Genomic DNA, 14,241 nt, shown 5'->3' with positions numbered 1-14,241 from the left:
TTGGTCCATTCTGTTGGGAAGGTCCTAGTTTTATGTATTAGTTGTCCTATTCTGATAGGTTAGCCTTAAATTTTATTTTCCTTTAATGTAAACATTTAAAAGAAAGAACTTTAGTTAAGCTTTAGTTTTGTTTTGAAGCAAAGTTAAGCTGTTTTATGAGACCTGAATGTTTTTGTCTGCTCAGGAATTCTGCAGAACTTTTTGCTGTCTTAATTTGCTTTAATAGATGTACATACCCTTAAAAGTGTCTAAAAAGAACTTTAAAAACAAGAAAAATGTAAGATAATGGGTCTGTAGCCATTCCAACTCTTGTCAGTCCTGCTGACTTTGCAGGACATGAGAAAAGGAAAGTTAAACTATGTAGTTCCTCCGAATTGCAGGCCATCAAAAGCTCTAGGGTGAGGACCAAAGGTGTGTCTATACTCTTCCACAAAACTCACAAAAATACCAGAATTATATACAAAATGTTGTTTCATTTCCCAGGGTTACTGCCCAAGGGACCAGCCTCCTCAGCCTGAACTTTTCTTAGAGAGTCACTCTGAGTATCTCCCCAACATGATTTGAAAATAGTATCAGTGTTCTATTTGTTATTTTCAGTGAAGAAACCATAAAAGTGCTTGGATTCAATGATTCAAGCATTTTGTAATTTGAGCTCCAAAAAGAGAACTTTAATGTTACTACTTATATGTCAGATAATTCAGAGGAAGGAAGTGAATGTGTTATTCAGCAACCCATTAATTCACTGGTGATATATTCAAATGCTGTTACAATAAATAATATTAAAACAAACCTTCCTCACACATAATCATCTCTTTATCAATAGCTATATTACTAAAAAGTGCATGGATTTTGGTCTTAAAATTCATTTAAAATACAGCTAAAATACAATCTAAAGTCAAACATATCTGTAAAGAATCCTTTGATAGAATAAGGACTAATTCTCTATTAAATCTATTTCTTTGATAAATTTTATTTCTTTCTATTTTCTTTCTTTGTTTTTGAGATAAGGTCTGTCTATGTTGCCAAGCTGATCTCAAGTTCCCAGGCTCAAGTGGTCTTCCTGCCTCAGCCTCCTTAGTAGCAGGAACTGTAGGCACATATTACTAAGCCTGGATAGTAAAACTAGTTTTTAAACCTTGTGTGATTATATGACTTCCTTTTGTTATTGTGCTTAATTTTTTCTCTAGTCATAAATTAGCACCTGAAAGTCAGGAACTATTTCTTTTAAATCATTTTTTTTCCTAAGGCCAAGAATAATGTTTTGTGCTTATTCCAATGTAATGCTTTGATAAGGCCATGCTTTGTACATCTATATTCACATACACATCTATGGAGGAGTGTGTGCTTCTGTGTGCAAAGGCGTATACACATACAGATACATCCTGTGTATGTATGTCAAAGTCTTACTTAGTGGGTTAGATTAATTCAAGTAAAAATCAATGAAATTTTATTCATCGAGTTGTTTGGAATTAAAAATTTGTTGTATTAGTATTTAGAAGGTATGAACACTGGTAGGAAAGAAGAGATACGCATGAAGAAAAATATCCTAAGCATTTAGGACTCCTTCTCCAGGTTTTACACATCCCTACTCTTATGAAGGGATCAGAGCTATGATCAGAACTTTGAAGAATAAGGAAAGATGAAGAATTAATTCTGTCTTTAAACAAAGACTTCCCTGGGAGAATCTAAAGTGTTTTAATCATTATAATCCAGGAGAGAAAATTAGTGCTCATACTTGGAAGGGAGACTACTGTAGTGACGACATAGTGGGGATTTTTGTTTGTCACACAACTAGAGCCTCAAGAAGACTTCTGCCCTGAAGCATTCTGTAGAATGCTAACCAAGTGTTCTATTTTTTGCTTAATTAATTGTTTGACATTCAATGTAAATAAAACGTTCAATCAGTGCTTTAGAAACCCCTATGACACTTGGGGAAAATTAATCCTTTAACATAAGTAAGTGGAAATTGATTCATAAAGTTCATAATGAATGTGTCCATAGGATAAAATCAGGACAGGTTAATTGGATGACCAAGAACTCTAGTTATTCACCAAAACAAACTTTATCTTAAGACAGATCTTCCCCACTCTTAGAATTAATATTGTTTGCCAAATAACATTTTTAGTTGTTTGTTTTCAGACCCAGTCCATCTTTTAGGTCTACTAATGGTGGTTTGAGGTAGGAGAAGTTGATACAAAACATTGAGACTCTTCTCATCATATAACATCTTCTGGTTGAAATGAATAGAACCAGTCACCTTTGTTCCCTTCTTATTGTCTTTCTTCATCTAAAATCATCATTTTCTTTCACCTCAATGTTTATTACCTGCCTCCAATTCCAGAATATAATCTCCATGAAGGTGGATTCTATATTACCTCTTGCTATCTCTCCTAGAACTGGGTCTGCTTAATAGAGATGCCCAATAAACATTTTAAATGGGTCAATGAAGTTCCCCACTTTACAAACAAGAGAATTAGTGTTCTTTAAAAATCAAAGTCTATTTATAGTCAGAAACATATTCAAAAGACAAAGACATTTCTGTATAATTTCATTACTGGCTTCTCATCTCCCATAGTTGACTGGTGAAGTTATAAAGTTGTTTTGGATCAACGTATGAACATCTTCTGTATGGCCCTACTGCCCTCATCTATTTTATAGAGTATAACTCATTCATTCATCATATTAGTCCTATAATAAGATGTGGCAGATGTCATACTCTTTTTACAGATGATATAAATGACTCAAATTGTTATATTCTTGGTGAAGATCACCTAGTTGTTAAGGATAAAGTTCTGACTCTAAGTCCAAAGCTCTTTTCAAAAAAGAAATGGTACAAAGAGTGGAATCACATTGTAATGAATTTCTACTATTGATTATTCATTAAATCATTCCATTATTTCTTACCAAAGAGAAAATAAACTTGTATCCGCTCTTCTCTACTTCTATTCTGTGCTCTGGGGACACAACATTCACTGTGTTGGTTTGTTGGGAAACAGGTAATAAACAAATGAATACATTATAAAATTGAAGCTCATGATAAAGTGACAGATATCATTATAAAAATTAGAAAGTGAAGAGAGAACAGGTAGTGACTATTTCAGATAGGGATGGTCATGGAAACCTCTCTAGGAAGCTTGAGTAGATTTTTCCTGAGATGAAAAGCAAAAGTACAATTAATGAAATCAGGAATATTCCTCATTTTATGTAGAAATTATATTTCTAACATGCATCAAATGAAAATAAGTAAATAAATAAAACTCAAAGACAATTGGTAAAATACTCTCAAGGGAGTATACTTTGAGGAAAAACTTTTAAAATATAAAATAAAACATAAATGCAGTAATTATCTAACATATTTCGTTTATAATGAGGATTTTGATTTTAGAGACCTATGAAAGTTGTACTACAGGTCATAGGAGATTTTGAAATGAGCTCGTCTCCTTACATTTGATTCCCTTCAAGCAATGACTGGATCCAAGAAAATGCCCAATGTGTTCTCCTGGTCTCCCGTGACTCTCTCCATCATGAGATTGCTTATTTTCTCAGGCTAATTTAAGGCCTGCCTACTTACAGATCTTCCCCGGGATTAAGAAAGAGTAAGATTTTGATTTTCAAAAGACTGGACAAATACAAAATAACTATAGGATACTGTAAAAGCAACTGGAATTTGCCTGTCCTTGTGTTGTAGAATAAAATAAATTGCTCCAAATAATATAGGTAAGATTATCTTAAGTTTTTCATACTGCTATTATCTTTAAAAAACTCAACTTTAACTTTCATCTGAATTAATCTCCAGAATGAGTATTTCCATAACTTTTTAATTTCTACATTATCTCATTATTCATCTGTAAAAAAAGATGTTGAAGTGTAAGTTGGCTTTTGTCAGTTTCATGAATCAAGTAGGGAGAAAATCACTTGAAGTAATATAATATGAGTGATTGGTATGTAAAATTGCATCCAAGGAAATAGACCACATACCACACACAAGATTTTTGGGAAACATCCCTATTTCAAAAGAAAATCTAAATTCTTACCCTACTAAAATTTGATAACTAGTCTAAAAAATGTAATGACCAACCCAAATGCAAAAGCACAAAATGTGATGTTTCTTGAAGATCGACCCCCAAAAAACTTTAGTTTGAGTTTTGTGATGAAATGACTGTACTACAGTGTTGCATAGAGGCTACAAATTGGCCCATTTGCTTTTTTCTAGTGCTTTGTACTTTAACTTATTGGGTCTCTGGATCATTTTGCTGTGTGCTGTCTTCTCTGGCTTAATCATGTACTCCCATTTCAAAGACTGTGACCCTTGGACTTCTGGCATTATCTCAGCACCAGACCAGGTAATGGATTCATTGGTTTAAGGGGGGGAATGTCTGGAACAAGTGAGGTTCCATCATGGTTGGGTTATATTGGGTCTAACTTTTGCTCTGCCTGGACCTCTAGGTACTTTCCATTTTCCAAGACCTTAGCTTCTTTCCTCCACTGTCGTTCTCATAAGGCAAAGTGAGCATGTAAAAAACAAACACCTCACTTTGCCCCTGAAGACAATTCCTGAAGCCAGAACAAGGCAGGGGAGAGTAGAATGTAGGCTTTCAGTTGTTGGTGTTGCCTTTATATTCTTTCTATACATGACAAGTTTGACTAATAATGTTCTGATCTAAAAATTGAACAAAATTACCCTGATTCTCATAATGTCTATGATTATATCTCTGCAGTATAGTTTAAATAGACATTATGCCAATATACTACATTGAATGTGGTTTAAAAACTCCATTTACAGATAACAGACTCAGGGAGAGCAATCCCTTCCCTTTCCCACCCCCATGTATTAAGCTATTTCACTGTGTCACATAGGGTATTTTGCCCACAGTACCTAGATTCCATGAAGACCCAATTTACGGGTTTGTTTTTAGGACTTAACTACTAAATTCAGAGAAACACATAAGAATATGACATACTTTGAAAATATAAGAAAAATAAAGTTCCCATATCCTTTTGCAAAAACACTACAGTCTTACCTTTCAGATACTGCTGAGACCATTAATATTCTCCTCTCTCTGTGTTTTCTCTTCAGCTGATGCCATATTTTGTCATGGAGATATTTGCCACTATGCCAGGACTTCCAGGCCTTTTTGTGGCCTGTGCCTTTAGTGGAACTCTGAGGTTAGTATATTGGTGACATGATGATGATAAGTTTGATGACAATGACAATGACAAAATGGTAAGAGTGATGATGATAACGATCAGCTTTATCTACTGAGTACCTGCAGTGTGTGCACTGACCTATTGAATGCTTTACTTATATTTGCTGTCATACAGCTTGTGAAAAAGAAAATTTGCTATATTATCATCAGTTTGTATATAAGGAACTAAAATTTAATAAGTTAGTCAACTTATCCCTGACAAGTTAGTAAACTGCAGAGGTAGGATATGGGCACAATTTTGCCCTTACCTTAGACCGTTCCTCAACTCATCTGATGCTGGATTAGTCACCTTTCTATCACTATAATTATATACCTGAGGTGAATAACTTATAAAGTGAAATGGTCTATTTTGATCACAGTTTTAGAGGTTTCAGTCCATGAACAAGTAGCTCCATTACTTTGGGCCTCACAGGAGGCAGCATATCATTAGAGCAGGAGCAAGTGGCAGAACAAAATCACTCACCCCATGAGTCAGGAAGCTGAAGAGAGAAATGGGAAGTGAAAAGATCACATAATCTCCATTGGGGTATGCCTCTAATGATCTAAGGGCCTACAGTGGACACCATCTTTCAAAGTTTGCACCATCTCCAAATAGGAATACCTTGGGGACCAGGCCTTTAACATGGGGACCTTTGGGGACATTCACCATCCAAACTATGGCATTTTATTCTTGGTTCCCAAAGGCATGTCCAATTCACAATGCAAAATGTATTCACAAAGTCCTTAGTTTAATTGTTCCAGCATTACACAAAAGTCCAGGTCTAATGTCTAATGTGAGCCCATTCAAAAGTCAAAGAAAGTTACATACTTTAAATGACAGGACAGGGAAAAGTATTCACTCCCACTCCAAAAGGGAGGGATAAGAAAGCAGAAAGGAGGGACTGTCCCAAGGCAGGACCTATCAGGGCAAGAATTAAATCCTAAAGTCCGTGTCTGGCATGTGGCGTACACTGTGGAGGTAGGTGGGCTCCAGAGGGCTTACACAGTTCCTTTATGGCCTTGCTGGGTTTTTTTAATAGAGAACTCTTTTTTTTCTTCTTTATCCATTTATTCACATGTGCTTTGGGTCATTTCTCCCCGCCACCCCCCTCCGCCACCCCCTCCCCCTGCTGGTTTAACCTACATGGCCACTGTCTCAGGATTGCTTTGGGTGCTGCCTATACTTCTAGATGAGCATTGCACTTTGCAGTCATCTTTACCTTGCTTAAGTCTCCACTAAAGTTTCTGCTTTGCTCCTGTGGCTGCATTACACATGCCCTGCTGTAGGCTGCTTGCAGGGACTCTGATCCTCACAGCACACTGACCTGCTTCCCAGGCTTTCCTTTGAAATACTGAGATTTTAATTCATATCTTTGCATTGTCACCTCTGGGTTAAGAACATACTAAGAAATGATCCTTCATTCTATGATAAAAATCATCCAGACACCATGCTGGTATATTTATTATCTTATGAAACATTAAAATTGCTAAATTACCTAGGGTACACATGTGGCATAAGAAATTAAGTGAAATTCCTCATACATTTTTCTTCTAAGTCAGTAGTCAATTGTTCTAGCATTTCTTAGTAAATAAACAATATTTTCACCACTGACTTGAAATACTTTTATTTCATACTGCATTTTTTCATGTATTTGAGATATCTTTTCTTTTTATATTGTCTTTAAAAAATTTTTAATATATGTTAATTGTACAAAGGTGTTTTATTGTGATATTTCCATATGTGCAAATAATGTACTTTGATCATATTCACCTGTCTATTTGTCTTTCTTATCCTTCCACCTACCTCATCTGTAATTTTTTACAATTTTATTGGTATTCATTATGCTATTTTCATATGTGCATATTATATACTTTAACCATTTAATCTCCCATCACCTTCTCCTTTCCTCGCTGCCATCTCCTGGTTTAGCACCTCAACAGTCCTCCTTTTACATTCATGTTATATTTTTTAGGTCAACATTATGCATGCAAAAGAAAATACATTATATTTGACTTCCTTGGTCTGGCTTATTTTGTTTAACATGTTAATTGCCAGTTTCCACTTTCCTTAAAATGACATATTTTCATTCTTCCTTATGTCTGAATAATACTCCATTTTGTGTGTATTCCACATTTTCTTTATCCATTCGTTGGTTGATGGCACCTAAGATGACTCAATATTGGAGGTATTGTGAATACTGCTCTGATAAACCTGAGTATGCAGGTCTATGGTATGTTGACTTATTGTCCTTCAGACATAAGGCCCAGAAGTGGTAATGATAGGATCATATGGTAGTATATTTTTAGTTTTTTAAAAAACCTCTTATTTAATTCCATAGTGGGTGAACTAATTTGAATTCCCACCAACAGTATATTCCTTTTGTCCACATCCTCCCTAACACTTGTTTGCTTTCTTGATAATGGCCATTCTGACTGGGCTAAGATGGAATATCAGGGTCATTTTGATTTTCATTTCCATTATGACTAAGGATTCTAAACATTTCTTCATGGATTTATTGGCCATTTGTGTTTCTCCTCTTCCTCCTTATTCTTCTTCTTTGGCATTAGAGGAATAGGAACTCAAGATCCTATGCTTGCTAGACAAGCACTCTACCATTTGAACATGGGAGATATTTTCAGTTTCTGAGGTCTTCTTTGATTTCTCTGTTCAGTGGTTTACAGTTTTCACTAAAAAGGCCTTTTGTTTCCTTCATTAAATTTACTACAAGTACTTTATTGTTTTTGAGGGTATTATAAATAGGATTGTTTCCCTGATTTCTTTCTCAGTCTGTTCCTTGTTGACACATAAGGAAGGCTACTGGTTTCTGTATGTTAATTTTGTATCCTGCTATTTTGCCAAAAGAGTTTATAATTTCTAATAGTTTTTAGTAGATTTTTTTAGGGTCTTTCAGGTATAGGATTATGTCATCTGCAAACAGGGCTAGTTTGACTTCTTCCTTTCCTATTTGACTCCCTTTTATTCTTGCTCTTGTCTTATTGCACTGGCTAGGAATTCCAAAACTATATTGAACAAGAGTGGGGAAGCAGGCATCCCTGTCTCATTCCTGACCTTAGTGGGAATGCTTTCAGTTGTTCTCCATTTAGTATGATGTTGGCTATAAGTTTGTCATATATAGCCTTTATTATGTTGTGGAGCATTCCTTCTATCCTAATTTCTTCAGTGCTTTTATCATGAATACATGATGAATTTTGGCAAAGGCTTTTTTTGCATCTTCTTAGAGGATCATGTGATTTTTGTCTTTGCTTCTGTTTATATGCTGTACAACATTTATAGATTTATGTATGTATGTATAGATTTATACATACATAAATCTATACATATCTTGCATCCCTGGAATGAAACCAACTTGCTCATAGTGTATGATCTTTTTGATGTGTTGTTGAAGTGTTTGCCAGTATTTTGTTGAGAATCTTTGCGTCTTTATTCATTGAGGATATTGATCTATTACTCTCTTTTTTGGTTGTATATTTATTGGGTTTTGGAGTGAGTGTAATGCTGGCTTCATAGAATGAGTTTGATAGTGTCCCTTCCCTTTCTATTTCCTGGAAATTTTTGAGAGTACTGGTGTTAGTTCTTCTTTAAAGGTTTAGGTAAAATTCAGCTGTGAATCCATGAGGTCCTGGGCTCTTCTTTGTAGGGAAGTACTCTGTAATGATCCTTTGGATTTTGTTAGTATTTGTGTTTATGTACCTTTTTTCATCCTGATTTTATTAATTTTGGTATTTTCCCTCCTCCATTTTCTTAAGTTGGTTAAGGGGTTGTTGATCTTGTTAAACTTTTCAAAGAACCAACCTTGTGTTTCACTGATCCTTTGTATAGCTTTTTTGGTCTTGATCTCATTGATCTCAGTCTTGATCTTTATTATTTTTCTTTGTCTGCTGCTTTTGGATTGGTTTGTTCTTTTTCTAGGAACTTAAGATGCATCACTAGGTTATTTATTTGAGAAGTCTCTGTTTTTTTTTTTAATGTAGGCACATATAGTTATAAACTGTTCCCTTAGCATGGCCTTTGCTATATCCCACAGATTCTGGTACATTGTATTTTCATTGGATTCCAGGAACTTTTTGATTTTGTCCCTTATTACTTCTGTCACACACTGGTTTTTCAGGATGTCTAGTTTTATTCCATTGTGATCTGATGATGCCAAGGGTTATTTTGATTGTCTTGAATCTGATGAGCTTTGCTTTGTGTCCTAAAATATAATCTATTTTGGAGAAAGTTCAATGAGCTGCAGAAAACAATGTGTATTGGCTAGTTTTTGGGTGAAATACTCTGTAGATATCAGTGATGTCTAATTGGTCTAATGTGTGGACTAGCTCTGAAGTTTCTTTGTTGATCTTTTTTCTGGATGACCTATCTGTTGGTGACGGTGGGGTGTTCAGGTCTCCCACTATTACCATGTTAGTATTTGTTTGTGCTCATAGCACCATTAGAGTTTTTAAATGTAGATGGGTGCCCCTGCATTTGGTGCCAATATGTTAAGGATTGATATTTCCTCTTAAAGAATTGTTCCTTTCATTAATATGAAGTGACCTTCATTGTTTCTTCTGGTTGATTTTAGTCTGAAGTCTTCTTTGTCAGATATGAGTCTAGCTACTCCTGCTTGTTTATGGGGGTCCATTTGCTTAGAAAATTGTTTTTCACCCTTTGACTCTAAGCCAGAGTTTATTTTCTTCAGTGAGATGAATCTCCTGTAAGCAACATATGGTTGGGTCTTGTTTTTAACCCAGTTGCTATTCTATGTCTTTTGATTGAGGGCATTGAGGCCATTTACATTTAGTAGTAATATTGAAAGGTACATGTTGTTTCAGTCATTTCTATTCTCCTGTTGTTTACTTTTATCTATTTCTTGTTTATTGCTCTGCTTGGCCAAAAAGGATTATTCTTTCTTGCATCTTCCTGTCTCACTCTAGTTTCTTCTTCTGCATAAAAAAGTCTTTTTAGAATTTTCTGCAGTGCTGGCTTGGTAGTCATAAATTCCTTTGGTTTTGCCTTATTATGAAAGGTCTTAATTTCTCCCTTAATTAGGAAAGATAGTTTTGCTAGATAGACTAGTCTAGGTTTTGACAGTTGGTTTCTTTCAGGGCCTGATTTATGTCTTTCCATGACCTTTCCCTGTGTTTGGAGTTTGTGTTGAGATATCTGCTGTTATTCTAATGGGTTTTCTTTTATATGTGACTTGTCTTTTCTCTTTTACAGCTTTCAGTATTTCTTTGTTCTGTGTGTTGAGTGTTTTGATTATGATATGTCTGGGGGAGTTTCTTTTTTGGTCCTGACAGTATGGTGTTCTGTAGGCTTCCTGCACCTGATGACTCTCTCTTTCTCAAGGTTAGGGAGTTTTCAGCTATTATTCTATTGGATAGGTTGTCTATGCCTTTAGTTTGTGTCTCTTCTTCTATACCCATGATTTGTAAGTTTGGTATTTTCATTGTGTTCCAGATGTCTTTCATGTTCCATTTATATTTTCTTAGCATTTTTTGGTGATCTTTTATTATTTGATCTAATTCTTCTACTTTACCTTCTGTTTCTGATACTCTATTTTCAACCTGTTCCACTTTGTTTGGCACACTTTTGATTGAGAATTTTATTTGGCATATTGAGTTGTTTATTTCAGCTTGATTTTTTTTCAGAGTTTCCATATCTTTATTGATTTCCTCTTTCATATCCTGGTTAGTCTTTTAATTACATTCATTTGTTTGTATTCTCTTTGAGCTCATTTAATTCTTTATTCACATTCTCTTTGAGATCAGATACTAACTTTTGTGTCTCTTCTTTGAGCTCATTAATCATTCTTGCTAATATTTTTTGGAGTTCAATATTTGGTATTTCTTCCTCTATGCAGTTGTTTAAATCCTTAGTGGTAGAGTTGGCTTTTGAGGGAAAGCTTGTCTTGCTCTTTCGTTCTGTGTTGAGATGTATGCATCTGCAATTGTTTGGGGCTTGGGGTTTCAATCCCTTGTGCCCCTATGATTGGGGTTTTCAACTTTTTCTTCTGAAGTTTCAGCAGTTTTCCTCAGAGAGAGGCACACTGGAGGTACCTGGGCAAGGTTCTTATGCAGGTTACTGCTTTCTTCCCCTTAGTGGGGGAGCTTTCTTGCATTCCCTATTCTTTGAGAGGAGGAGCAGGGAGTCTCCAGTGGTTGAGTGTGCTTGATGGGGAGAGCTGGGCCTCTGTGTACCTTAGGGAAGCAGGTCTCCTGGTGTCTGCAGAGTGGCAGATTATTGCTCAGTGGAGGATCTAAGGTTCTCACTCTTTGATGTGGATGCAGGAGCTCTCTCATGGGTGGACATGGTGGGGGGCACTGGACCTGTGTGCACTGTGTGGGCAACCAGGCCTCCTGGTGACAGCAGAATGACAAAGTGTGGAGACTGGTGTCCACTTGCATGTGTGGCAGCAGGTTCCCGGCACTGAGTAGCAAGTTGATGATGTCCATGTGGTATCAAAGCAGGAGGGCTTGTGCCTTCAGGTGCTTGCTGGGCAGCAAGGCCCCTATGGCTTGCTTGTGCCAGGGCATGGGTTTCCAGGAGCCAAGCAGAGTAGGTGCTGCAAGTAGGGATGGGAGAACAAAGTTGGTGGGCTTGTGCTTTCTGGCTCAGTGGGGCCCAGTGTCTGCTTGTGTAGTGTCATAGGATTCCAGAAGCTGAGTGGAGCAGCTGCTGCAGGCACAGGAGAATAAAGTCAGTGGGTGGTGTGCCTTCTGGTGCCTGCCAGAAGGTGCAGTGCCTGGCTGCTTGTGCCAGTGCGCTGCCTTTAGAAGCTGAGTAGAGCAGCTGCTGCAGGCATGGGAGAACAGAGTCTGGGTATGTGTGACTCTGGCATCTGCATAGCAGCAGGGTCACTGGGGCCTGCTGGTGCATGGGTGTGCATCTTCCTGATGTTTCAGGGCATGGGGGTAGTGAGTCATGTAGCAGAGGAGATTGTGCTACTCAGAGTCCCTTTGTGTGCCAGATAGCAGGACTTGCTCTGGAGTGTGGAGGAGTAGAACTGCTTGGAGTCTTCAGGGGCAGGGGATTGGGACAGCTGACCTGCAAGCCATTTTTCCCTGTAGTTGGTTTGCTTCTCTGTTTGTAGATTCAAAAACAGCTTTGCTTCTTTTTCATGGGTGTCTTTTGGGGTCCCCAGTGTCTTCTTTCTTCAGGGTAGTTAGTCACTGCCAAAGTTTAAGGATGTCAACAACCACCATCTTGCGTCTCCTCTGAGTTTCTTGTAGAGAAGAAAGAGTTGCAACTTGTTTTTTAATTCAATAAGCCAGTTTATGTCCTTTACTTGTCAAGTTAAGACCATTTACATTTAGGGTTATTATTGAGAGATATTTTTTTATTGCTGTGATTTTACTATTTTGTCCAGGTTTGTTTAAGTACTTTTTTTTCTTTTCTTTGCACTTAATTCATCATGAGCATTCGGTGGTTTATTGAGTAGATGATACTTTATACTTTCCTAATTCCCATATGTTCATTTATTCCTCTCATGAAATTTTTCTTTTCTGAGCTCTTGTGTTTGTGATTGTCTTTCTTCTTTCTGTGTGTGGTATTCTTTTATGTATCTTCTGCTTTGCTGGCTTTGTGGTCATGAACTTCTTTAGTTTATGGTTATCCTGGTAGGTTTTTACGTCTCCCTCATTTTTGAAAGATAACTTTCGGTGATATAATAATCTTGGTTGTCAGGGGTTTTTTTAGAACTTGAAATATATTATTCCATGCTTTCCTGGCTTTTATGGATTCTGCTGAAAGGCCTGAGGTAACTCTGATGTGTTTGCTTTTGTAAATAAGTTGACATTTTTCTCTTGCAGTTTTCAGAATCCTTTCTTATTCACTAGTGTTGCCATTTTAGCTATTCTATGACATGGCGATGTTTTTTCTGTTCATGTCTATTTGGGGGTCTAAATGGCTCCTATAATGAGACATTCATATCGGATGGGAAATTTTTACTATAATTTCATTGAATATGTTTTTCATGCCTTTAGTTTGTATCTCAGCCCCTTCTTCTGCTCCATGAATTAAGTTTGGTCTGTTGATTGTGTCCCAGGGTTCTTGAAGTTTGTGGACATGCCTGTTTCTTTTCTTTTACTGCTGTCTTTTATTTCCTCAATTTTATCTTCAATCCCTGACATTCTTTCTTCTCCTTTACCTAACCTACTGGTGATGATTTCTACTTGTAATGATTTCTATCAATATTTTTAATGGCTGTTAGGTTAGGATCTATTAGGTTTATTTTACAGATTTTTTCCTAACATCTAGGATTTTTTCCCTCCTTAATTATTTTTTGCTGACTCTTTGGGGTTTGATTTATTATGTCACAATGTCACCAAATGCCTTTGAATTTTTCTTTTATAGTAATTGCACTTCCATGTTTATCCTCTAATTGTGCTTTGAAAACAATGATAAAAAAAGTGTTAGTAGAAATTATTATTTTATTATGCACTTTAGAGGTACTAGTTCTTGGGTTGTGATTTTGAAATATTTGAATTTAATTCAGTTATCTATTTGAGTATTTAAAATATTCTTTCCTGGTCTGTATGAGGAACTATATAAGCTTTCATGCTATTCTGCAAAGAAAACCTCAACTTTCAGTTGTTCTGACACCTAAGAATGTTTTGGAGTCTAATAAGACTAACCACTGATTGAAAAATCATAGAGAGAGCATAATAGTTTATATGCAGTTTTTGTCTTCACTCCTTTATAGAGTAAGACAAAAAAAAGTCTTACTCTTCCCCTTTCCTCCTTTATAAACACATTCTACTCTGGTGGCTTCAACAAGTTCCTTTCCACCTCAAGTCATATTTATTTAATTTTCCTCTCATCCTCAAACATCTTTTTCTTACTTTGCATGAATCTTTTCAGTGCTGATCACTTCCTAAGGGAGAATCTCCTGGCTATCAGTGCAGGTCTCTGTAGAACATGCTTTCCTGGCACCTTGTTATTTCATAGCAATTTCTCAACTTTTTGTATAATTAGTTGTTGAATGACTGTGTTCCCAGTTAGCTTGTAATATTTTGCCTTCCCAGAATACATACAAATAAAATGAGTAAATAA

The 14,241-nt window shown here is 36.3% G+C and overlaps 1 protein-coding gene across 2 annotated transcripts in view; it reads left to right on the top strand.

Annotated features, from left to right (window-relative positions):
- The window catches only part of Slc5a12 (solute carrier family 5 member 12), a 64,915-nt gene that overhangs the window by 19,180 nt on the left and 31,494 nt on the right, over nucleotides 1–14,241 (top strand). For both annotated transcript variants that reach the window (XM_074043035.1, XM_020154623.2), the window contains exons 7-8: nucleotides 4,214–4,343; nucleotides 5,078–5,166. In XM_074043035.1, the coding sequence (XP_073899136.1) occupies nucleotides 4,214–4,343; nucleotides 5,078–5,166 (219 nt within the window). The remainder of the gene's footprint in view (nucleotides 1–4,213; nucleotides 4,344–5,077; nucleotides 5,167–14,241) is intronic.

Source organism: Castor canadensis, chromosome 1 (genome assembly GCF_047511655.1).
Source record: "Castor canadensis chromosome 1, mCasCan1.hap1v2, whole genome shotgun sequence".
Lineage (NCBI taxonomy): Eukaryota > Metazoa > Chordata > Mammalia > Rodentia > Castoridae > Castor > Castor canadensis.
Note: the sequence above shows the minus strand (reverse complement) of the source record. Positions and strands in the feature narration are given on the sequence as shown.